General features: G+C 46.5%; 1 protein-coding gene across 2 annotated transcripts in view; it reads right to left on the bottom strand.

Annotated features, from left to right (window-relative positions):
* The window catches only part of NEGR1 (neuronal growth regulator 1), a 233,956-nt gene that overhangs the window by 79,541 nt on the left and 135,600 nt on the right, over positions 1-18,815 (bottom strand). For both annotated transcript variants that reach the window (XM_064664871.1, XM_064664872.1), the window contains exon 4: positions 17,086-17,217. In XM_064664871.1, coding sequence (XP_064520941.1) covers positions 17,086-17,217 — 132 coding nt within the window. The remainder of the gene's footprint in view (positions 1-17,085; positions 17,218-18,815) is intronic.

Here is an 18,815-nt window from a genome sequence, read left to right as displayed (position 1 = left end):
AAAAAGAAGAGAAAGAAACTTAATGAAACCTCCCAAAACCAGCAAAGCAAACAAAGACCTCAAGGGAGCTGGAGAAAAAAGGCAAGTTAGAACTGCTTTGTTTCTCTGTCCACTGGGTTTTATCTCACTGCTTCATCTATTTAATCCTTCTATTTTCCAACAAAGCGTTTTTCTCCTCATATTCCCTTGAATGCAGCTCTGTAAATGTATTTTTATCCCCTATTAAAGGAGTTGCTCTAGCGTGGGAACACAAACCCTTTCCTTGAGCAGCATCCAAGGACGGGTGAGCAGCTCCAGCCATGAACTGGCACGTTCCTCAGGTGACCTGGGATCCCTGCACGCATTATATGGACAAATATTTGTGTGTGAGCGTTGACACACTGAACCCCTTTGGCCACAGACCTGTCTGGAATTAGCCCCTGGCCCCTGTGGGGGAGATGCTCCCCTGCTCCCTTCGGCTGTGTCAGGGGAGGGTGAGTGGTAATGCCAACGTGTGCATGGGGAGTAAAGGGGAAAAATGAGAATCCATATCCTGGAGTGGTACTGAGGAGCAAGGAGGAGGGAGGGAGATGCTGTCATACAGCTGGTGCCAATCCAGAAGGAAGAGCTGGCCGGGAGCCTGGGTGTGAACAAATACGAACGCTTTTGCTTTGCTATTTCTCTCCCTCTAAGGAAGATAAAAGCAATGGACTTCAACAAATTCCAAGAATTACTAAGCAGATCTTTTGGCAGTAAAGCTGAGGGGAAAATGAGTTAAAGGAAGCTGGTAGTTTTCCAAGGAAAGAAAGTTTGCAACAAAAATGCAAAATCCCTCACAATAGGTCAGAAATGCAGGCAGGGACCTGCTCCAGTCGTAGCAGAGCACAGAGGAGCCAAAGCACAATAGCAGGTGTGGCAGGATGGAAACACCAAAGGGAGGGAGAAACCACTCCAGAAAACGCTGTGCTCAGTTCCCCCTGACTGGTGCCCAGAGCCTCAGCTGCCCACAGCGGTGCCTTTCTGTGCCACCACCTGCAGCTCGGCCCCACCAGGAACCACCAGGTCACCACTCACACACCGGAGCACCGGACTCAGCTCTGGGGACCCACGTCCCTGACAAGGAGCCTTTGGGGGACAACTTTCTAACTAATTCAACATCCTCCCCAGGGACATTTTTTCTCATCCATGTTTCTCCCACTTGCACCTGTAAGCACCACACACCAAAAACTTGTGACATGTGACATCTTCTGCCTTCCCCTGTGATAAATGGGAATTAGTGACACAGTGTGAAGTGTTGTTGATGAACTCATGGTGGCTGTTACCCTCCTCAGGGTCTCCCCCAGGTACAACTACATCTTGCTACAGCTCTCACACATGTCTGGGGACTGGGGATATGCCAGTCAGTCCCCTTTGAACATCAGACACCGGGGGCTCAGTGTCAGGACCCTGACCAGCCTTTCTGTGGTCTCAAAAAATAACAGTTTCATCTTCATGTAGATATTTGATGAAGTTTATTGTCCTCATCTGATGGCTTAAGATGACAATTAGCCCAGAAATGCACAACAGATGTGTTATCTAGAACAAACCACTGCTTTATGGCCAGGCACTACTGTGGGTTCAACTGGAGTGCCAAAAGTTCAGGAAAACAGAAGGAACTGGGATTAGTAGAGCTGGAAAAGGTGATTTATTAGGGATATATTGAAGCACTAAATGTGCAAGACAGGAGGAAAAAGGGATCAGCTCTTCCCTTCTCCCTTATGGGCCAGGCAAGCAATAATCAGTCACAACTGAAGCAAGATTTAGAGCTGGTAAGATACTGCAAGAAGAAGTTACTTAAGGAGACTGTCAAGGTGCTCTTTCCCTTTTCTTTTTATTTTAAAACAAAAGGCTGACAACTTGCATACTGGATCTGGACAGCAGCACCAGCCTGACTCCTCAGTTCCTTCTTCAGGTGGAATTTTAGTGGGCTCTGAGATCCTGGGATAATTAAACATCAGAACCAATTCCTGTGGATCCTGGTGTTGTCTTTAGGGTTATAATCCATTTTTAAACACAATAGGGAAAGTAAGAAATGCTAATCTTCTTATGTTACAACAGTAATGAAATCTCCAGGTCAATGCTTAACTACAAAAATTGAGGTAAGGACTGGATCTGGACTTTAAAAAAATAACTCCAAAGACAGAAGTAGAACTTTTTTGCAGCAAACTTATCCCGTCCACCTGGGCTCTGATTTGCTATATCCACATCCATACCAAAACAGCCAGGTGAGCTCCCCAAAATGCTGTTTCCAAGGCCAGAACTCATTACTGCTGTATAATAAATGGAAGCATAAGTCAGAGTTAGCACTGAACAGATTGTTTGGGGTTGCAAAGACAGCAGCTGTCACAGCTTGACAGCTTTCTTGTTAGTGAATCAGCTTTCCTGACAGGCTTTTTGATTGAAAACCCCTGTTCGCTGACAGTGTGTTGGAGCTCATGTACATATGTAGCTCATGAAGAATGAGAACGAGCCATGAAAGGTCTCCAAGCTATTGCTCTGGATTAAAAAGAAGTGAAGTTTACATAAAGGGAGGGTTTGGTGCATGTCCCCCCCATCCCCAGTAATCATGACAGATGTGACCTGATGGAAGGAAACAGGACCACGGACACTGAGAGGTGACAAAGACTAGCCACCTCCACAGGGGGTTCTGACTAAAAGCAATAAAGCCCCAGAAATCCTGGCTGCTTCCAAACGCTCTCAGAAAAGTTCATGTCATTGAAAACAAGTTTTAGAATTAAAATCATAAAATTTCAACTCAGTGTAACTGACAAGGGCTTCCCAGACCTCCTGCAAGTCCAAAGGGGAGAGTAGATACAGCCATATAAATTTAAAAAGAAACTTGTTTACTCTGAGTGACATTTACTTTTCTCTTAGAGGCTCCATCTGTGTCCATGGTTTCAGTTGGCAGCTCCATGGGACAGGGAGAGGTGGTTTCTGCATCCTGCAGCACACCCAAAATACCTGTGCAAACCCTCCATCGCTGCATGGCCAAGGAACACATGAGGTTTCCTTGGGCATCTTGGCTCAAACACAGCTGCCTGCTTTGGACTTCTCCTTAAACACGGCCTGCACCCTTGTGGCACCAAAAAATCAGCTGGCTGTGGGAAAAGAAGCATTTTATTGAAGCAAATGCATCTCAAGGGTCTATCCTTCTCCCCCTCTCTCCAATCTGTATTCATTTATAAGATTGTCCATATAAAGTAATTTCTTGCTCCTCTGTTTTGTGGTATTGAAACAGGTAAAAGCCAATGAATTGGGTACAATGGAGGCATTGAGGTCACCTTCTATTCTGAGATCAGGGCTTAAAACAAAGCACACACGTGATGCCGAGCTGGGGGAAAGCAGAGCCAAAAACTGAGCCACTGCCGAACACCAGAAACACCCAGGGCTTCCCAGTTTGTCCCAGTGGATTGTTTAATGTTCTTGTGACAACTCCTTGTTTCCAAAGAATGTCACGCATTCTTCAAAAAGGGACAATAGATTCCAAGTCAACACTCAGATGTAGATGCTTTACATGGGAAACCTGGAATACTGGGAATTCCTCACTTAAGGAAACTGCTGCTTTGAAAAATAATTCCTGATTTGTTCTCTTTCTCCAGACTCTCTTTTTGCCATCAGTCCCACCAGGTGCAGAAGCAGCTGAACACCTGGATTTTGATACATCTGATATTACACAGAATTTTTTCCAAATACACTGGAGATGGTGCATTTTAAGTGAGTTTTTCAAAGTTTGTAAACTGAATTCTTTAGTCTAGCACTGACTATCGTGATCTTTGTGCAACAGGTGCCAAATCAACACAGTCCATGATGTTCCCTGTCTTTGGGAAGTGTCCCAGAGTCTGGCTGTGCCTGTGAGGCACAAACTTCCATCATAGAACCTCGTGTTTGCTCTGCAGCTCTAAGGTCCAGAAAAGGTCACTTCAGCCTCAAAACACTTTGTTTTGGTTTGAGAAGAAGTAGAAAACATGAAGAGAACCAGCTTTATGAATTATAAAGCCTGAAAAGTGATGTTGGAAATTTTTCCTTTCTTTGTGTCAACAGCACCATTTTGTTTGAAACTAGAAAAGCAAAGTAAAGCTTCCCAAGCTGCCTTAGCTCCAACCTGTTGCCTCCACCACACACTTGCTAACACCAGCCAACCCCCTCAGGAGACATTAGATCTCATTTAGCCATGTCAGCATGGAAAACCAGGTTGTACCAACATCCTTACAGCCTTAGCAGGTATTGGGTGTCCTGCTGGATGCCAAATGTAGCCGGGGTAGGAGCCAACAGGGACTGTCCCACGTGGGGTCACACTGCGCCCACACACTCACAAGTTGTGCAAAGCACATTCCTTCTGCACAACCATTTCAAACTGCAATTACTGGTCAAAAAAATATTAAAAAATAATCAAGGGATGGAGAGTTTCACAAGACCGACCCACTGTTCAGACCTGTCTTCCCATGATCCCGCTTGGTGTCACCTGCTCTCTTGGAACCCCTTTGACTGTCACCTCAAAGGCACTTCAAGAGACGAGGGAGACTCAGTCTTGGCCCAACAGCAATAAGGAATAATACAATTATTGGGAGAAATATTGCTTTACAGTGTGTAAAGCTAGGAGAAATATTTTAAGTAATTGTTTTTGCTGAAGAGTGATCTGGGCAAGTGAACACTCATGGAAGCTGGAGAGCTCTCCATTAATTTTGGCTTCTGCCTGGAGTCTCACACAGCCTGGAGTCTCACACAGTCTGCTGAACACTCCAAATTGCTTCTTGAAACACAGGAGCTCTTTAGAGATGACTCATCTTCTATTAAAACTTTAATTTTCCCAAACTGTATTTTAGCTGGTTTTCAGAGTGGGATCGCCTGGAGAAGCCAGCAGTGGGAGAAAGCATCCGCCCCAGGCAGGATCGGCTTCCCAGGAGGGCTTTTCCTCAGTCACTCCCTGGCTTTGCATCCCGTGAGGTTGGGGGTTAACATCCACCTGCAGGTGTGAAATTCCAGCACCTCTGAAGATGACAGGACCTGCATGCTGACCCTTTGGGGAGCCATACCCACGGAGAGGAGCATGTTCCTGCTCCTACTGGAGCCAGGAGAAGGAGCTACAAGAAAGGCAGCTTCACTAGAAATGGATACACAGGGGTGTCCACAATATTATTGTAACCTTATTTTGGCCTTAACATAAATCAAGAGTAGAAAAGATAAAAACTATTAAAAAACCCTTTCATTAATTTTTCTGTCCACTTATTCATGAGCTGGTCCCACACTTTCACCAACAATGGTCTGAAAGCTTCACACCAGTGTCTTCATAAAAACCATCAACAATATGTTGATGACAATATTTTTCACTGATTTTAGAGAGCATGTCATGGGTTGTTATTATTATTTCACAGCATCACAGTGAGATTGAAAATGACCTCTAGGATCATCAAGTCCAACCTGTGCCTGATCCCCACCTTGTCACCCAGCCCAGAGCACTGAGTGCCATGTCCAGTCATTCCTTGGACACCCCCAGGGAAGGGGACTACACGACCTCCCTGGGCAGCCCCTTCCAATGCCTGACCACCCTCTCCGGAAGAAATTCCTCCTGATGTCCAGTCTAAAGCTCCCTGGCAAAGCTTGAGCTCTTCTTACTGTGGTTCAGAGATCAGTGTTGGAGACCCTCTAACACAGCGAAGGGAGAACTTGAGGTGGTTTTTGTGGTTTAAACTCTTAATTTGCCTTTGCAGCAGCAATGCTGGTGTTATGCTGGAGTACCATCTCTTCTCCCACAGACGGACTGAAGCTGCCTCCCTGTCCTGCAGCCTCAGCTGCCACTGGTCAACCTGAGGTGCTGCTGGAGGGCAGAAGCCACTCCCTTGCCTGGCTGCAGTCCCAGCACACCTGCCCTGCACCACGGCAAGCACGGGATGTGCAGCCCCGCCACTCCCTCACAATTCAAATCACTTGGCACAGTTAAGCACAGAATTTCTTTGAGAAGATGAAAAACATGCTCCTTATCTGTTGGAGAGAGATCTTGAGTACTAATGCTCCAACTCCTTCAAACACGAGCCCTCGTTCTGTGCTGCCAAAGTCCCCGATGATCTGCTGTGTTGGCACAAATGCCACCAATGTGGAGGAACAGTATAATCAATTCTGTCATGCTTCAATATGAGCAGCATTTTTCAGAAATATGCAGTAACCACACAGCAGTTTTCAGAACCTCAGCACAAACCATCACACCCCCAAAAGAAATCAATATTAATTTAGGAGCCAAATTGCACCTGAGTCACAAACTTGAACTATATTGTTTTAATCTGACTTCTGAAATGTTAATAAAAATACCTGAAGGATATAGCATGACGAACATTACATTTACAAGAGGCTTCTCTCCCCACCAGCAAAGGAAATATTTTCTTCAAACCAACTACATCCTTTCCGCACCCAACCAACTAAGGTGGCTTCAATTATAAGAACAGTTTTTATTGAATTGGTATAAGTTGTTTTTCTTTAAGTGTTGCCATGAGATAGGACATCATGACTCCTACAAGTGGTCTCGGTGATGATAATACCTTGCAAATTAAGTAAATAAGAATTCAATCCTAATGTTGACCAAAAATAACAACACCCTCCAAAGTAAACCCTGGTTAATTATTTTGTGCATGAGCAAAACCTCCATTTTACAGGATAGCAGAAATTCTACAAAGATCTTTATCTTATGCAAAACCCTGGCTGTTATTTGCATTGCTTTCACCTGGAATATTTGGTTGGCAGTCCCTGGACTGGATGGCTGGACCCAAACTCAACTCTGCTGTTACTGTCTTAAATCCCGATCAAAGTTCTCATATGGGCTGTACAAACACCTCATCTCCTTTAGCTGAGTGGGCTCTGTGTTCTCATACACTCAATCCGCCAACACAGAAACTAATTCCAGTGTTATTTCTCCCCTCCCAGCTGTGTGAAATGTGCTGCAGGAAAACAGGCCCCTCCATCATTCCCTGGCAGCCTTCCTACAAGTTTTTAATTGCAGTAGTATTTCAAATGTAAAAGTTATAACCGCTGAGCCTGAACATCTGTACAACAGAGAATTCCATTGTTAGAATTAGGTTAATATTGAACAATAACAGGAAAAAACAGACAAGAGAGAGTCTTGCTGGGCTGATACACAAACCTCCACACCCCCCTCCCTCCTGGTCTGCCTGTATTGCAGACTGTCAGTGCATCCTTCGAGAAGTCAGGCCATAGTCCCCCAACAGCACACTGGGGAACAGGACTGTTCCCCCGCTCGAAATCACAGAATATTCTGAGTTGGAAAGGACGCACACAACTCTGAGTTTGATCTTTTGCAACAGTTTTCAGATCAAAAGGAGTGAAGGTAGGACACTCTTCCTTCCCCAGGTCTGCAGTAGGTAGACCTGGGGAATGGAAACCCAAACTGAAATTGGACCAATCCTCATAGTACCTTCCCAAAGAAAACCAGGAAATTTGTGGCAAACAGAGCAAGCTGAAGTCATGCCTTGGGCACAGCTTAGACAGGCCAGGTCACCTCTTGCGCCTGAAACCTCTGCCCCAGGATGCAAGTCCTTGGTGTGCACCAGCATCCCCTTGCCCACACGTCCCAGACCAAGGCAGCTCACACAGAGCAGAACCACATTCTGGAGAGCTCACATTGCACTAAACCCTACTGACCCAGTAACAGAACCAAATAGGAACCAGGACTCAGATTTATAGGAGTCCCCAGTGTGACTTGGAAGCCAAAAATCCCATTTTGAAAGGTAACCCAAGATAAACATAACCTTTAGGAAAACATGTTCCCCCAAAGGCAGTGAAACCACACGCTGGAGGACTTTTAGCTTTTCAAAGGGTGATTTTGGCACTTCAGAAGGCCATTGCCAAGTTCAGTCTTTCTAGACTCCACACGGACCTCTGCAAACAGCCAGTGGGAATTGTGGCTGCTCAGTCAGTACCTGCAAATTGCTCTCTGTAGTTACAATATTGGGAAATACATCTTGATTAAAGAGAGACTGATCTATATGATGCTGTTTTCCCACCAAGATAAAACATTTGGGATTAAATTTCAGGTCCTCTGAGGCTGTGAGATGCAGCATGCCAACCACAGTCACAATTAGGAACTTCTGGTGGAGCAGCCAAGGTGGCCCGTGTTCTTCCCAGGCTGGTTAACAACCAACATGGCAAAAACAAGGAGCCACAGAAACACCTACAACTGTTCCATACATTTTCCGTGATGTTTTAAGAAAAAAAGGTGTTGCACTTATGAACAAAAATAAATTTATGTAGATTCACTGATTTCTTAACAAAAATTACTCCTGGGCTCCCAAAGTCAATGCTGACCATAACCCCCCAGTCCCAAATTTAGTCAAGGATATAAATATGGAGCTGCACATCTGTGGCTATTAAAAATTGAAAGAAATCAGAGTTATTGATTTATGCTTCAAGAGAAGCCCTCCTCCCTCCACTCTTTATATTAGAAGAAAGTGGAAATTAAAACTAAATTGCTCTGAGCAATTTTAGACTTGGTGCCAAAGCAGAGGAGGACAGAGACCTTCAGAAAATATGTGGGCATTGCCTTTATATGTAATAGTTTCATAATTTAACTGAGGCAATTTTCTTTCTTGAATCCAAACCCAAAACCTTGCCAAGAAAATGTTTTTCCTACGTCAGGAACAGTTCATAGCACGACACTTACTGGGAAAACAAAGTCACAGCAACGTGTCCAGATCTGAGGAGCCCCAACAAGCACTGAAGTCCAAGAATGGTTCTCCCCAGTAGGTTTAAAGTTACAGATCTAATGAGGACAGAGCGGCTTGTACAGTATGTGTGATTTCCAAGTAAAATCAGAATATTACACATAATGTTATGCCAAGTGCCATAGCAACAGGAAGGCGACTTCTAAGAAATGTTAATGAGCTGAGCTGTTCTGCACAGCCCCAACCTGGCCAAGTGAAAACAAACACAGCACTTCAAATTCACTACAAGAAACTCACACATTCCTGTTAGAAAAATTCCCCAGTGTAAAATACCTTATCAAACCATCACAGCAGGAAGGGGCACAGGATCCGTACAGGAGGCACCTCTGGAACAGCCTCACTGCTCCCCAGAAACCCAGTCCCACAGGATTGACACTGCTTCGGCTGAAAACCAGTGGCAGAACAGGGATGTCCAGGGTCCCTCTGCTCTGGACTTGAGCGGGACCACCACAACCTAGGGGATGAGGGACTTGCTCTGAGCACACAGACACGAGGTCCAGAGGCAGAGGAAAACCTGATGAAATTAGGAAAAAAGCCCCCAAACCCCAAATTTAGATGATTTACTAAAGAACACAAAACACATGCACAAAAAGGAAAGGGTAAATGAGACAGAATCATTGCAAACACAAAATGAGACCAATCAAATGACCACAATTCACAGGTTTATATTTCAGGTTAAGACAAGGAAAGAATAATGCAGCAAGTACTTGAATAAATCAAACTGATATACACCCAATTGGCCTAATGAGGTTCAGAAACTTATCCAAAGGCTGGATTAAGCAAATGCAGAGCTGCAATGTCATTCCTGAGGTGTGGGGTGAGCACCTAACACACAGCTTTGGTGAACTGTTATGAGGCAAGGAGAGCACACCAAGAGCCAGGGAATTGCACTCTAGCCCATTTCTCTCCAATGCCCATAAAAATGCTGGTCAAGCAATCAAAGGTGTGAGAGCACCTGGAAGGTAACGAGGAGACGAGCAATTGCCAGCTGGCTGGTTAAGAACAGTTTGTATCGGGTCAGCAGATCCTGCCCACAGCAGGGAACAGCAGCAGATACTGTTTGACCACGGCCCCCATGCACAAACAAGCCGGACTTGGCTGAAAGCTGCCTTAGGTGAGGACCCTTTGTCTGTAAGACTGTGCTCAGGGCTCTGCTGTCCCATCTGCTCAGCTGGGCGCCAGTCCTGGGCCTGCTGCTGGAGGAGGGGGTGGGTTTGTTAACATCATTATCAGAGATGAGAACCCTGAAATAATTCAGATAAATTGAAGAAGTGGTCTGAAAACTGGACAAAACCAAAAAGGAACGAGTTAAACGCTCATGAATCCAGTGAGGGGGTGAGATGGGCATTCTGCAGAGGGTGATTTGGACCCTTCCCCCCCAAGGGTCCTGCTGTCACAGGGAAGACAAGTGCCTAGAGCCAGGTATATGGAATCACAGAGCCACTGAGGTTGGAAAAGCCCTCCCAGATCATCGAGTCCAACCTGAGCCTGATCCCCACCTTGTCACCCAGCCCAGAGCACTGAGTGCCACGTCCAGTCATTCCTTGGACACCTCCAGGGATGGAGACTCCACCACCTCCCTGGGCAGCCCCTTCCAAGGCTTGACCACCCTTTCCAGGAAGAAATTCCTCCTGATGTCCAACCTGAAGCTCCCCTGGCACAGCTTGAGGCCGTACAAACAGGCATCAAAAATAATCCTTCCCCATCCTCAGCAACACAACACCTAATCTGGTGTGTTAGTTCAAGATTTAAAGACATGGTGAACACAGGAAGGTGAACAAGGGGGGCACAGGTTCACTGGCTGAGAAGAGACTGAAGGAGAGACTGATCTCCATTCCCCAGGGGACAGGTGAGGAATGGGGCTGTGATTTTGCGAGACAGAGTCACATTAGACACTGTGACAAATGTCCAGTTAAGGACTGTGACTGAGGAGAGTTTGCTGCCATCACTGGAGGTGCCTTATGGAGGGACTGGGCAAACACCTACTGGGACTGTGGATTCACTGGCACAGCTCACAAGGTTAATACAGGTTATCATACCATATATGCACTTCCTTTTCTCAATATTTTCAAGGCTTAATGGAAAATACCCATGCAAAGAGATGCTGCTACAAGCAGACAAGGCTCAACATTTGGAATATTTTGAGTTTTCTTTGTATTCTTTGTACTTACTGCCTGCAAATGTTTCAGATAAGCTTTCTCTTCATGGCACATGGGAGGCAGGAGAACTGCTGCAGGTTGAACCCAGGCTGCAGCAGACATGGTTTCCCTCAAAGCAACTCATGCCAAAAAACTGCTTGGGAATTCTGGCCCCAAAATGAAGCCCTGTCCTCCCTCCTCTGCTGCCAAGAACAGGGACCCAAACCAACAGACCCAACAGGCCCAGAGCTCTCTGGTGTTCCTGGCAGGAGTTGGGCTCCCTCAGCACAGGAACTCTAATGAAAGATGCAGCTCTAACAGAGCTGTCCAAGGAACAATTACAGGAAAGCCAACCCTTAGCATAAATTATCTTTAAAAAAAGGAATCCTGCGATACCACTCCACTTTAAAACCCACGTTTGCTATTTGTTTAGATAGCTGACAGTTTTAAATGAATTAAAATAAATCCCAGTTTTCTGATGCACACATTCCATCCTTCAGTCTCCTAGCACGGCCTCAGCTCTTCTGGAAATTCCAGGATTTAGCAGCTGCCTTCAGTATTTTTAAGCATGGCACTAATAGAGCAGAAGAGAATCAGTGGAGTGACAGTAGCACATAGAGAGTTTCAGACCAGTTTTCAGATGACATATTAAATCCAGACACTGGTTCATTCAAAGCAGGGTTCAATATTATAATCTATAAATCAGTATTTGCCTTACAAAATGTAATGGAAAATGCTAATAGGATTTACTGGAGCAATGAAATTGGATCACGTCTTATCTATCTGAACTTGATTTGGTACCATATTCCTTCGTCATCAGCCAGCAGCTTCAATGGCTTTTCTCCTCTCCTTCCCCGCCCTGTCCTCTCAGAATTCAGGCATAACCTCAGGCCACCGTTTCTCAAAGGGAAATTAGGGGGGACAGACATAAATCAAGTAGAGAATGTAGATTATGCAATATCAAGCAGTATAATGAAAAACTCCTGTAAAGTCATTAGAGCTATAACATGTGTGCCTGAGCTCATTGTTTATGTAGGGTGGGAAGCTGCCCAGCCAAGAAACTTGAATTTCAGAAAGTAATTTAAACCTGGTAATTTTCTTGTCCACGCTCGGGTGACTGAACACCCGCTGTATCGATGAATATCCGTGTTCAGAATTATGCTTCTATCCACAGGAACCACTCTGGGCTCATTGATACATTCTATTAACTGGGCACAATAAAGCCTTGATTTATTTCCAGTTATCAGGGCTACGGGAGTGAACGTTCCCTTTCACAACAGGGAAATGTATGAGAAGTTGTCAGAGGCAGTTAAGTGACGACATTCACACAAACGTGGCTCTGTGTGCTGGGGGGCGGGAGGTGTAGCAGGATATGGCACAACACACGGTGGGGGGACACAGAGATGGAACAGGGATTGCCTGCACTCTGAGATGAAGTGATGCTTCTGTAGAATATGACTGACCAGACCCCATCAGGTCATTCAGGTTGCAAAAGCAGGAATCATGAAACCCCAGACTGGTTTGGGTTGGAATGGACCATCTCATCCCACACTGTGCCTTGGGCAGGGACACTTCCACTAGACCAGGTTGCTCCAATCTGTTCAGATCTGGAGCATAAGCCACACATGTTACTTCCAAGAGTATTTTCTATCATAAGCACTCCAGGTGGGAAAGGTGGTGGACATTTGTGAAATTCCAGGATCCCTGTGAGACTAAAGGAGGAGAGTTGGGTGTGTTGATCACAGTTTAAGTGTTGCCCACCAAGGAACTGAGTCATGAGTAAATGGAATAAAAAGCACATGGAGGGACCTGGCAGATGGGCAGAATATCCCTGCACCAGGAGTACAATCATGAAATGACATGGGGGTGGGTGAGAGCAGCAGCAGAGAAAAATCACAGAATAGTTTAGATTGGAAAAGCCCTCTAGAAGCATTGAGTCCAACCATCCCCCAGAACTGCCAAGGCCACCATTAACCCATGTCCTCAGGCACAAAGGAAAAGAATGGAATTTCTGGGGGGATGTGGAGGGAGAAAGCCTTGTTCTTCTCAGTTTGTCAGAAAAGTGAACAGATACCTTTAAAGAAGAAACAGGGTGGAAGGACATTTAACAAAGGAAACTGCCCAATCAGGACAATCAGAGGAGCTGAAGGCTTCCTCTCTTTTATATTTCTTTTTTTAAGAACTTTGCAGATTTAAACCTGAAAATAAATTTGATATAAATTTCTTACAAATAGTGACCAGTAGGCAAAGTACATCTCTCCTAAATGAAATATCTCACTTTCATTGATGGAAGCTGTCCTGCCAGGCCAGCTCAGCAGCAAAAGGGCATCATTCCATTGATTTGGTGGCAGGCACGACATTCCCATTGAACAGGGTTGCCCACCCAGGCTGCCCTGGGCAGAGAAAGTCACCCCCTCATGTCCCACCTGCCTGGAGCAATGTGCCCATGGGGCTGATCACGGTACATAAGCTCTGCCAGCACCCCCACCCCTGGCACAACCCTCTCCCATGTGCAACAAGCTGTTTTTCTGCCTGATTAGGATGGACGAGGATCAGCAGCAAGGAACAGATGTTGGAAGAGCTCCTGCACTGGGCTCAGCTGGCTGGAGGACACTAAAACCCAGCCAGGGCAGTGTCAGCAATCAGCTGACTCTGGCTGATCACTCAGGTGTACGAACTGCTTCATGCTGTAGCCACATCCTACTTCTACATTGCTTCCATTTTATCCCTGTTCCCTCCTTGTTTAGTGTAGTGCATTGACCCCGGCTGGATGCCAGGTACCCACTAAAGCCACTCTCAATCTCCTCTGCAACGGGACAGAGGAGAGAAAAAAACACCTAAGGATTCATGAGTTGAGATAAGAGCTGGCAGAGGTCACTTACTGATTACCTTCACAGGCAAAACAGACTCAAAGTGGGGATATTACTTGAATTTATTACTAACAGAATAAGAGCCAAAGAGTGAGAAATAAAACAATCTTAAAAACACCTTCCCCCCACCCCTCCTTCCTTACATGTTCTCCCTCCCCCCCTCCCCAGCGGTGCAGGGGGACAGGGAATGGGGGTTACAGTCAGTTGTTGTTTCTGCTGCTGCTCAGGGAGAAGAGTCCTTCCCCTGCTCCCGTGGGGTCCCTCCCACGGGAGACAGTCCTTGATGGACCTCTCCAACATGAGTCCATCCCTTGTGCAGCAGCTCTTTCCAGACTGCTGTCCCATGGGTCACTTCTCCATGGGGTGCAGTCCTTCATGAATGAGCTGTACCAATGTGGGTCCCCCACAGGGGCCACAAGTCCTACCCGGGAAAAACCTGCTCCAGTGTGGGCTTCCCTCTCCACAAGCTGCAGATCTCCAGCAGGACCCTGCTCCATCCTGGGCCTCCCATGGGGTCACAGCCTCCTTCATGCATCCACCTGCTCCAGCGTGGGCTCCTCCATGGGCTGCAGGTGGGTCTCTGCACCCTGATGGTCCTCCATGGGCTGCAGGGGCACAGCTGCCCCACCATGGTCTGCACCACGGGCTGCAGGGGCCTCAGCTCCGGTGCCTGGAGCACCTCCTGCCCCTCCTTCTGCACTGACCTTAGTGTCTACCTTGTTGTTGCCACGTTCTCACTCTGCTCTTCCCTGTCTGGAATTCTTCCTGTGCAACAACCTTGTGTTCTTAAATACGTTATCACAGAGGCATTACTATTGCTCCTAATTGGCTTGGCCTTGGCCAGTGGCAGGAAGTCTGTCCTGGAGCCAGCTGGCTTTGGCTCCACCAGACAGGGGAAGCTTCTAGCAGCTTCTAACAGAAGCCACCCCTGTAGCCCCAACTTGCTACCAAAACCCAGCCACAGAAATCCACTACATTTAGTTATAAGAACTATTAGAAAAATAAAATACTCTGCATATCCCCAGTGCAGGCTCAGAAGTGTGCCTGAATCCCACATAATGCCATGTGATCCACACTATGGCCAAGGACACTCCAGCTTAGCCCAGTGTCTGAACTGAGACAAAGAGCAGGTTTATTATTTTATTCTTTGTACTTATTATTTTCCGAGCTTGTTGGTTGATGGAGCAGCCTGGACACGTTTCTCCCTGCAGACAGAGGTCCCTTACACCATGTGCTGCAGTTGGACCTGAGCACTCCTTGCTTGTGGCACATACCAAAGAGGAATGGGACCTCCTGAACCTGCACATCCTTCAACACACACATTTTCTGCCATTGCTCCCTTGGCTCACTGTTCAGGGAGAGCAAACTCCATCCCACCTGCACCCCTGGGCGCAGTCATCGCTCCCACAGAGAGACCTGGGGTGGCTGGTACAGCAATGAGCCACCACTGCTCAGCTTTACCTTCCTGGCACTGTCAGAGTCAATTGTTCTCATCACAAAGCCATCTGGCAGACTCAAAACCCCTGTTAAGGAAACAGTGATCTGAGGTCAGGAATAGTTCCAGCTCAGGCACGACTTGGGGCACAGGGCACACACCAACCAGGGCATCAGCTGTGTGTTGCATTTAAACTGCAGTTTTGGCTCTGGCCAGCTAAGCTAGTGCTTTCATCCAAACTAGGACTCATGTATGTCTAGATCTTGACTTGGAATGTAAGAAAAGTTCAGTGAGTTTATCACATCCATTGTGCTCTTTTTCTTACTTAAAAAAACCCAAATACGAAAGCAACCACTGAGCAGCTTTAGCAGCTTCTCCCGTTCTCTGAACATGACACAGCTGGTCTCACCCTAATTGAAATCCCCATGATATGAAATAACACAGACGCAATATTTGTTTTGCTAAAACCAGGCTGAGCTCACCACCTTTTTGCTCCCTACTGCGAGTTATGGCCACAAACCATTTTGGAGAGCAGTTTGTTGAAGGTGTCACCTATAACACCGAGGGCAGGCCTGAGCAAATGTCTGCACAGGTTCTTTTACTGAGAGTCTTCCAGTAGCAACTCATTGCACAGAAAGTAAAGGTCACTTGTTCCATCAGACACTATCCACTGTGGTTTTCCCTCTCCCACAGAGCCTCTGATTTTTAGAGCACTGCCTGTTTTTGGAAATGCAGCAAAGCTGAGATAGGTGGAAACAGATCAATGAGGGCAAAGAAGCAGCAACAGCGATGGACTCTGAGTGAGGCTCCTCAAGCTGCTCTGCAGTTCAAGTCTGTCCTTGTGACTGATGATCACATCCCATCACACCTGAGCCTCAGGACCTGCAGGCAGTGTCACCAGGCAGCACGAACTCGGGGCAGTGTCATCCGGCAGCCTGTGTGACCCAGTACACCATCAAACTGTTCTGTAAGTGCCTTGATCCACCATGTTTCTGGACAGCACGAACTACAAGAGCCTTGGTGTCACATAAATGAGGACAGTCTGGTCATGAATGAACGCCCCCTGAATGCCCTGATGACACAACTGGCCCCAGCAGTGACCAGGGGACCAGGGGCTTTGCTGCCCATATCAACAAGGATAGTGTCTGTGCAGGAGACACGATGCTGACATTTGCGACCAATAAAGCTGCCACAGCAATTCTAAAGCCAGAAACTGTTACAAATGACAAGCTTGATAATTGAACTTAATCAAACAATATTAACTGTTAGAATGAACAAGAGAAATTAGGCACATTTTCTTTCCTCTATTTTCTTTACATGTTGGAGGGAAAAAGAATGTTTCACGTCATACCAAGTGCTAAATCAAATTCAGCTCCAAGCTGAGAACACCTTGGCGTGGAAGTCTGAGGCGGTCCAACCTGACAGGCTGCAGGGACAGGTACCAGGTGGCCTTGGAAGCTCCTGGTGTCCCCCACCGCCCTCAGGATCCCCACAGCAGAGCCACACGCCAGTAAAGTTCTTCTTCCTTCAGAGGGCAACCACATGAACAACCTGCTGTCTCTCCTGGGAATATTTCAAATTTCCTTAGAGACTGATCCTCATCCAATCACCCAAACAGAGTTTCTTGTCTCCTTACAGTATTGCACACCATGGCAAGTTAAATCAGGAAAATCTCAGCCCAACAACCTCAGCAGCCACCAGCACCTACTCAGAAAATGACTCACAACAGAGGGTTTGCACCTCAACCTCCTTGGTGACATCAACCCGGCCATGACACAGCACAGCTCCCTTTGCCACTGTGACACAAACCCCAACACTACAGTTTCACCACTGCACCAGACTTTCCTTCTCCGCCGCTTCTCCACCAGATTTAGGGAATAAGAAGCAACATGACTTACAGTTTACTGTGACTTTTACTTTTTTCACATCTGGGACTGAGACATCATTTTCTGCGCTGCATTCGTATTCCCCCGCCTGGTCTCTTGTAATTCCATAGATGTCCAAGTACTGCCCGCTCTCGAAGGGCTTTGCTGAAATGAAACAATAACAGAAAGAAATTACTGGAAGCTTCAATACCTGACCAGCATTTGGAGGATTTAACACACATCCAAGGCGAGCCGGGAGCTGCTGCAGCTTTCACCCAGAAACCCCACTCTGAGGTGAGCTGAAAACCCCCTCAAGCTCCTGGAGCTGAGCAAAGGTTCTCTCCTGCCCCGGCCCCACAGTGATGCCCAGACACATTCAGATACATGAGTAATTTGCACCTGATGGGCTTCACAGAACAGAGAAGCTGCGGCTGCCCCACCCCAGGAAGTGTCCAAGACCAGGCTGGATGCCTCTTGGAGCAACCTGGTCTAGTGGAAGGTGTCCCTGCCCATAGGAGGTTATAGAATTAGATGTACTTTAAATCCCTTCCAACTCAAAGCAATCTGGTATTCCTGCCTTAAAAGCTTCAGCATCCATTAGGGCTGATGGTTTGCACTTGGGCAGAGCCCAGCCCCTGAAGAGACCATGAGCGATTACTGGAGCAGCTGATCTGTTGCAGCATCCACTGCCCATCCCAGCTGCCTTCGCTGGTCAGGGACCATTCGTCCTTGCTACATCAACCAGCAGAGCATGAAGCTGGATGGTGAACCCCCACAGCTGCCAGAGCCAGGCATGTCCTGGAGGGAACCAGCTGATCACCTGTGATGGGGGTCAATGGGTGCAAAATGGGTCATCACCCTTCCTACCTCCAAAGAAAAAGCTCTTCCAGGCTTGCTCACCACCCATTCAGTGCTTACATGTTGTGCCCTAATAAAAATTTCATCATATTAGTAAAAAATTGCTGAAGAGTTCTCCTTTCCCAAAGGAGCCAAACCCAGGAAAGGGGATCCTCAGTGTTTGCCTTGTTACACAGAAATAAGGACAGTCTGAGTGAGCAATTCTGAGCACAGGCCAAAGTCTGTCTGCTGGGAAACAACAGGAAATCAAAGGGAATGTTTGTGTCCATAAAACCTCAGTGCCCTGTAATGCACACACAGATTGTTTCAGAGACCAGTGACAATGACACCATTCAAGAGCTCCTTTAACTCCACTTGACACAGCAGATATAGGCATTTCTGGAGCTCCCGAAATCCCAGTAACTGCTAGTGCTTCCCTGCTGTGGTTTCCACCGTGCAGGGAGTGCTCTGATATCCCTCAGATGAAAACTGCTCTTTGCTTCCAAGTTCATCTCTCCATGTCTTTTAAGCAGAGCTCCCCACGTGATGGCCAAGTAAGTGGTTTAGATTCCTCACAAAGCACCCACCACATAATAAACAAAAAAGTGTTAAATATAATTATTATTTTAACACAGTATATCACAACAGCCATGACCACAGATGCTGGAAATTATAGGTCTAAAGGTTTAAAAGACTTGCTGTAAGTGTTTTCCCACCCAGACAAGCCTTTAATTGACTGTTAATAACTGTGTGGCTTGTGGAGCACTGAAAAAAACCCAGAGTGGGCAGTGAGGACCAAGCAGGAGCTTGGTTATGTCATGTCCATCATGGTGGTGAATTAATTTGCTTATCTGCTCATGAATTAATGTTTTAAAGTGTGCAAGGTTCAGAACATCAATTATCACATCGTTCAGCACGGCAGCTCA

Source organism: Pseudopipra pipra, chromosome 9 (genome assembly GCF_036250125.1).
Source record: "Pseudopipra pipra isolate bDixPip1 chromosome 9, bDixPip1.hap1, whole genome shotgun sequence".
In the NCBI taxonomy this organism is placed as follows: Eukaryota; Metazoa; Chordata; class Aves; order Passeriformes; family Pipridae; genus Pseudopipra; species Pseudopipra pipra.
Note: the sequence above shows the minus strand (reverse complement) of the source record. Positions and strands in the feature narration are given on the sequence as shown.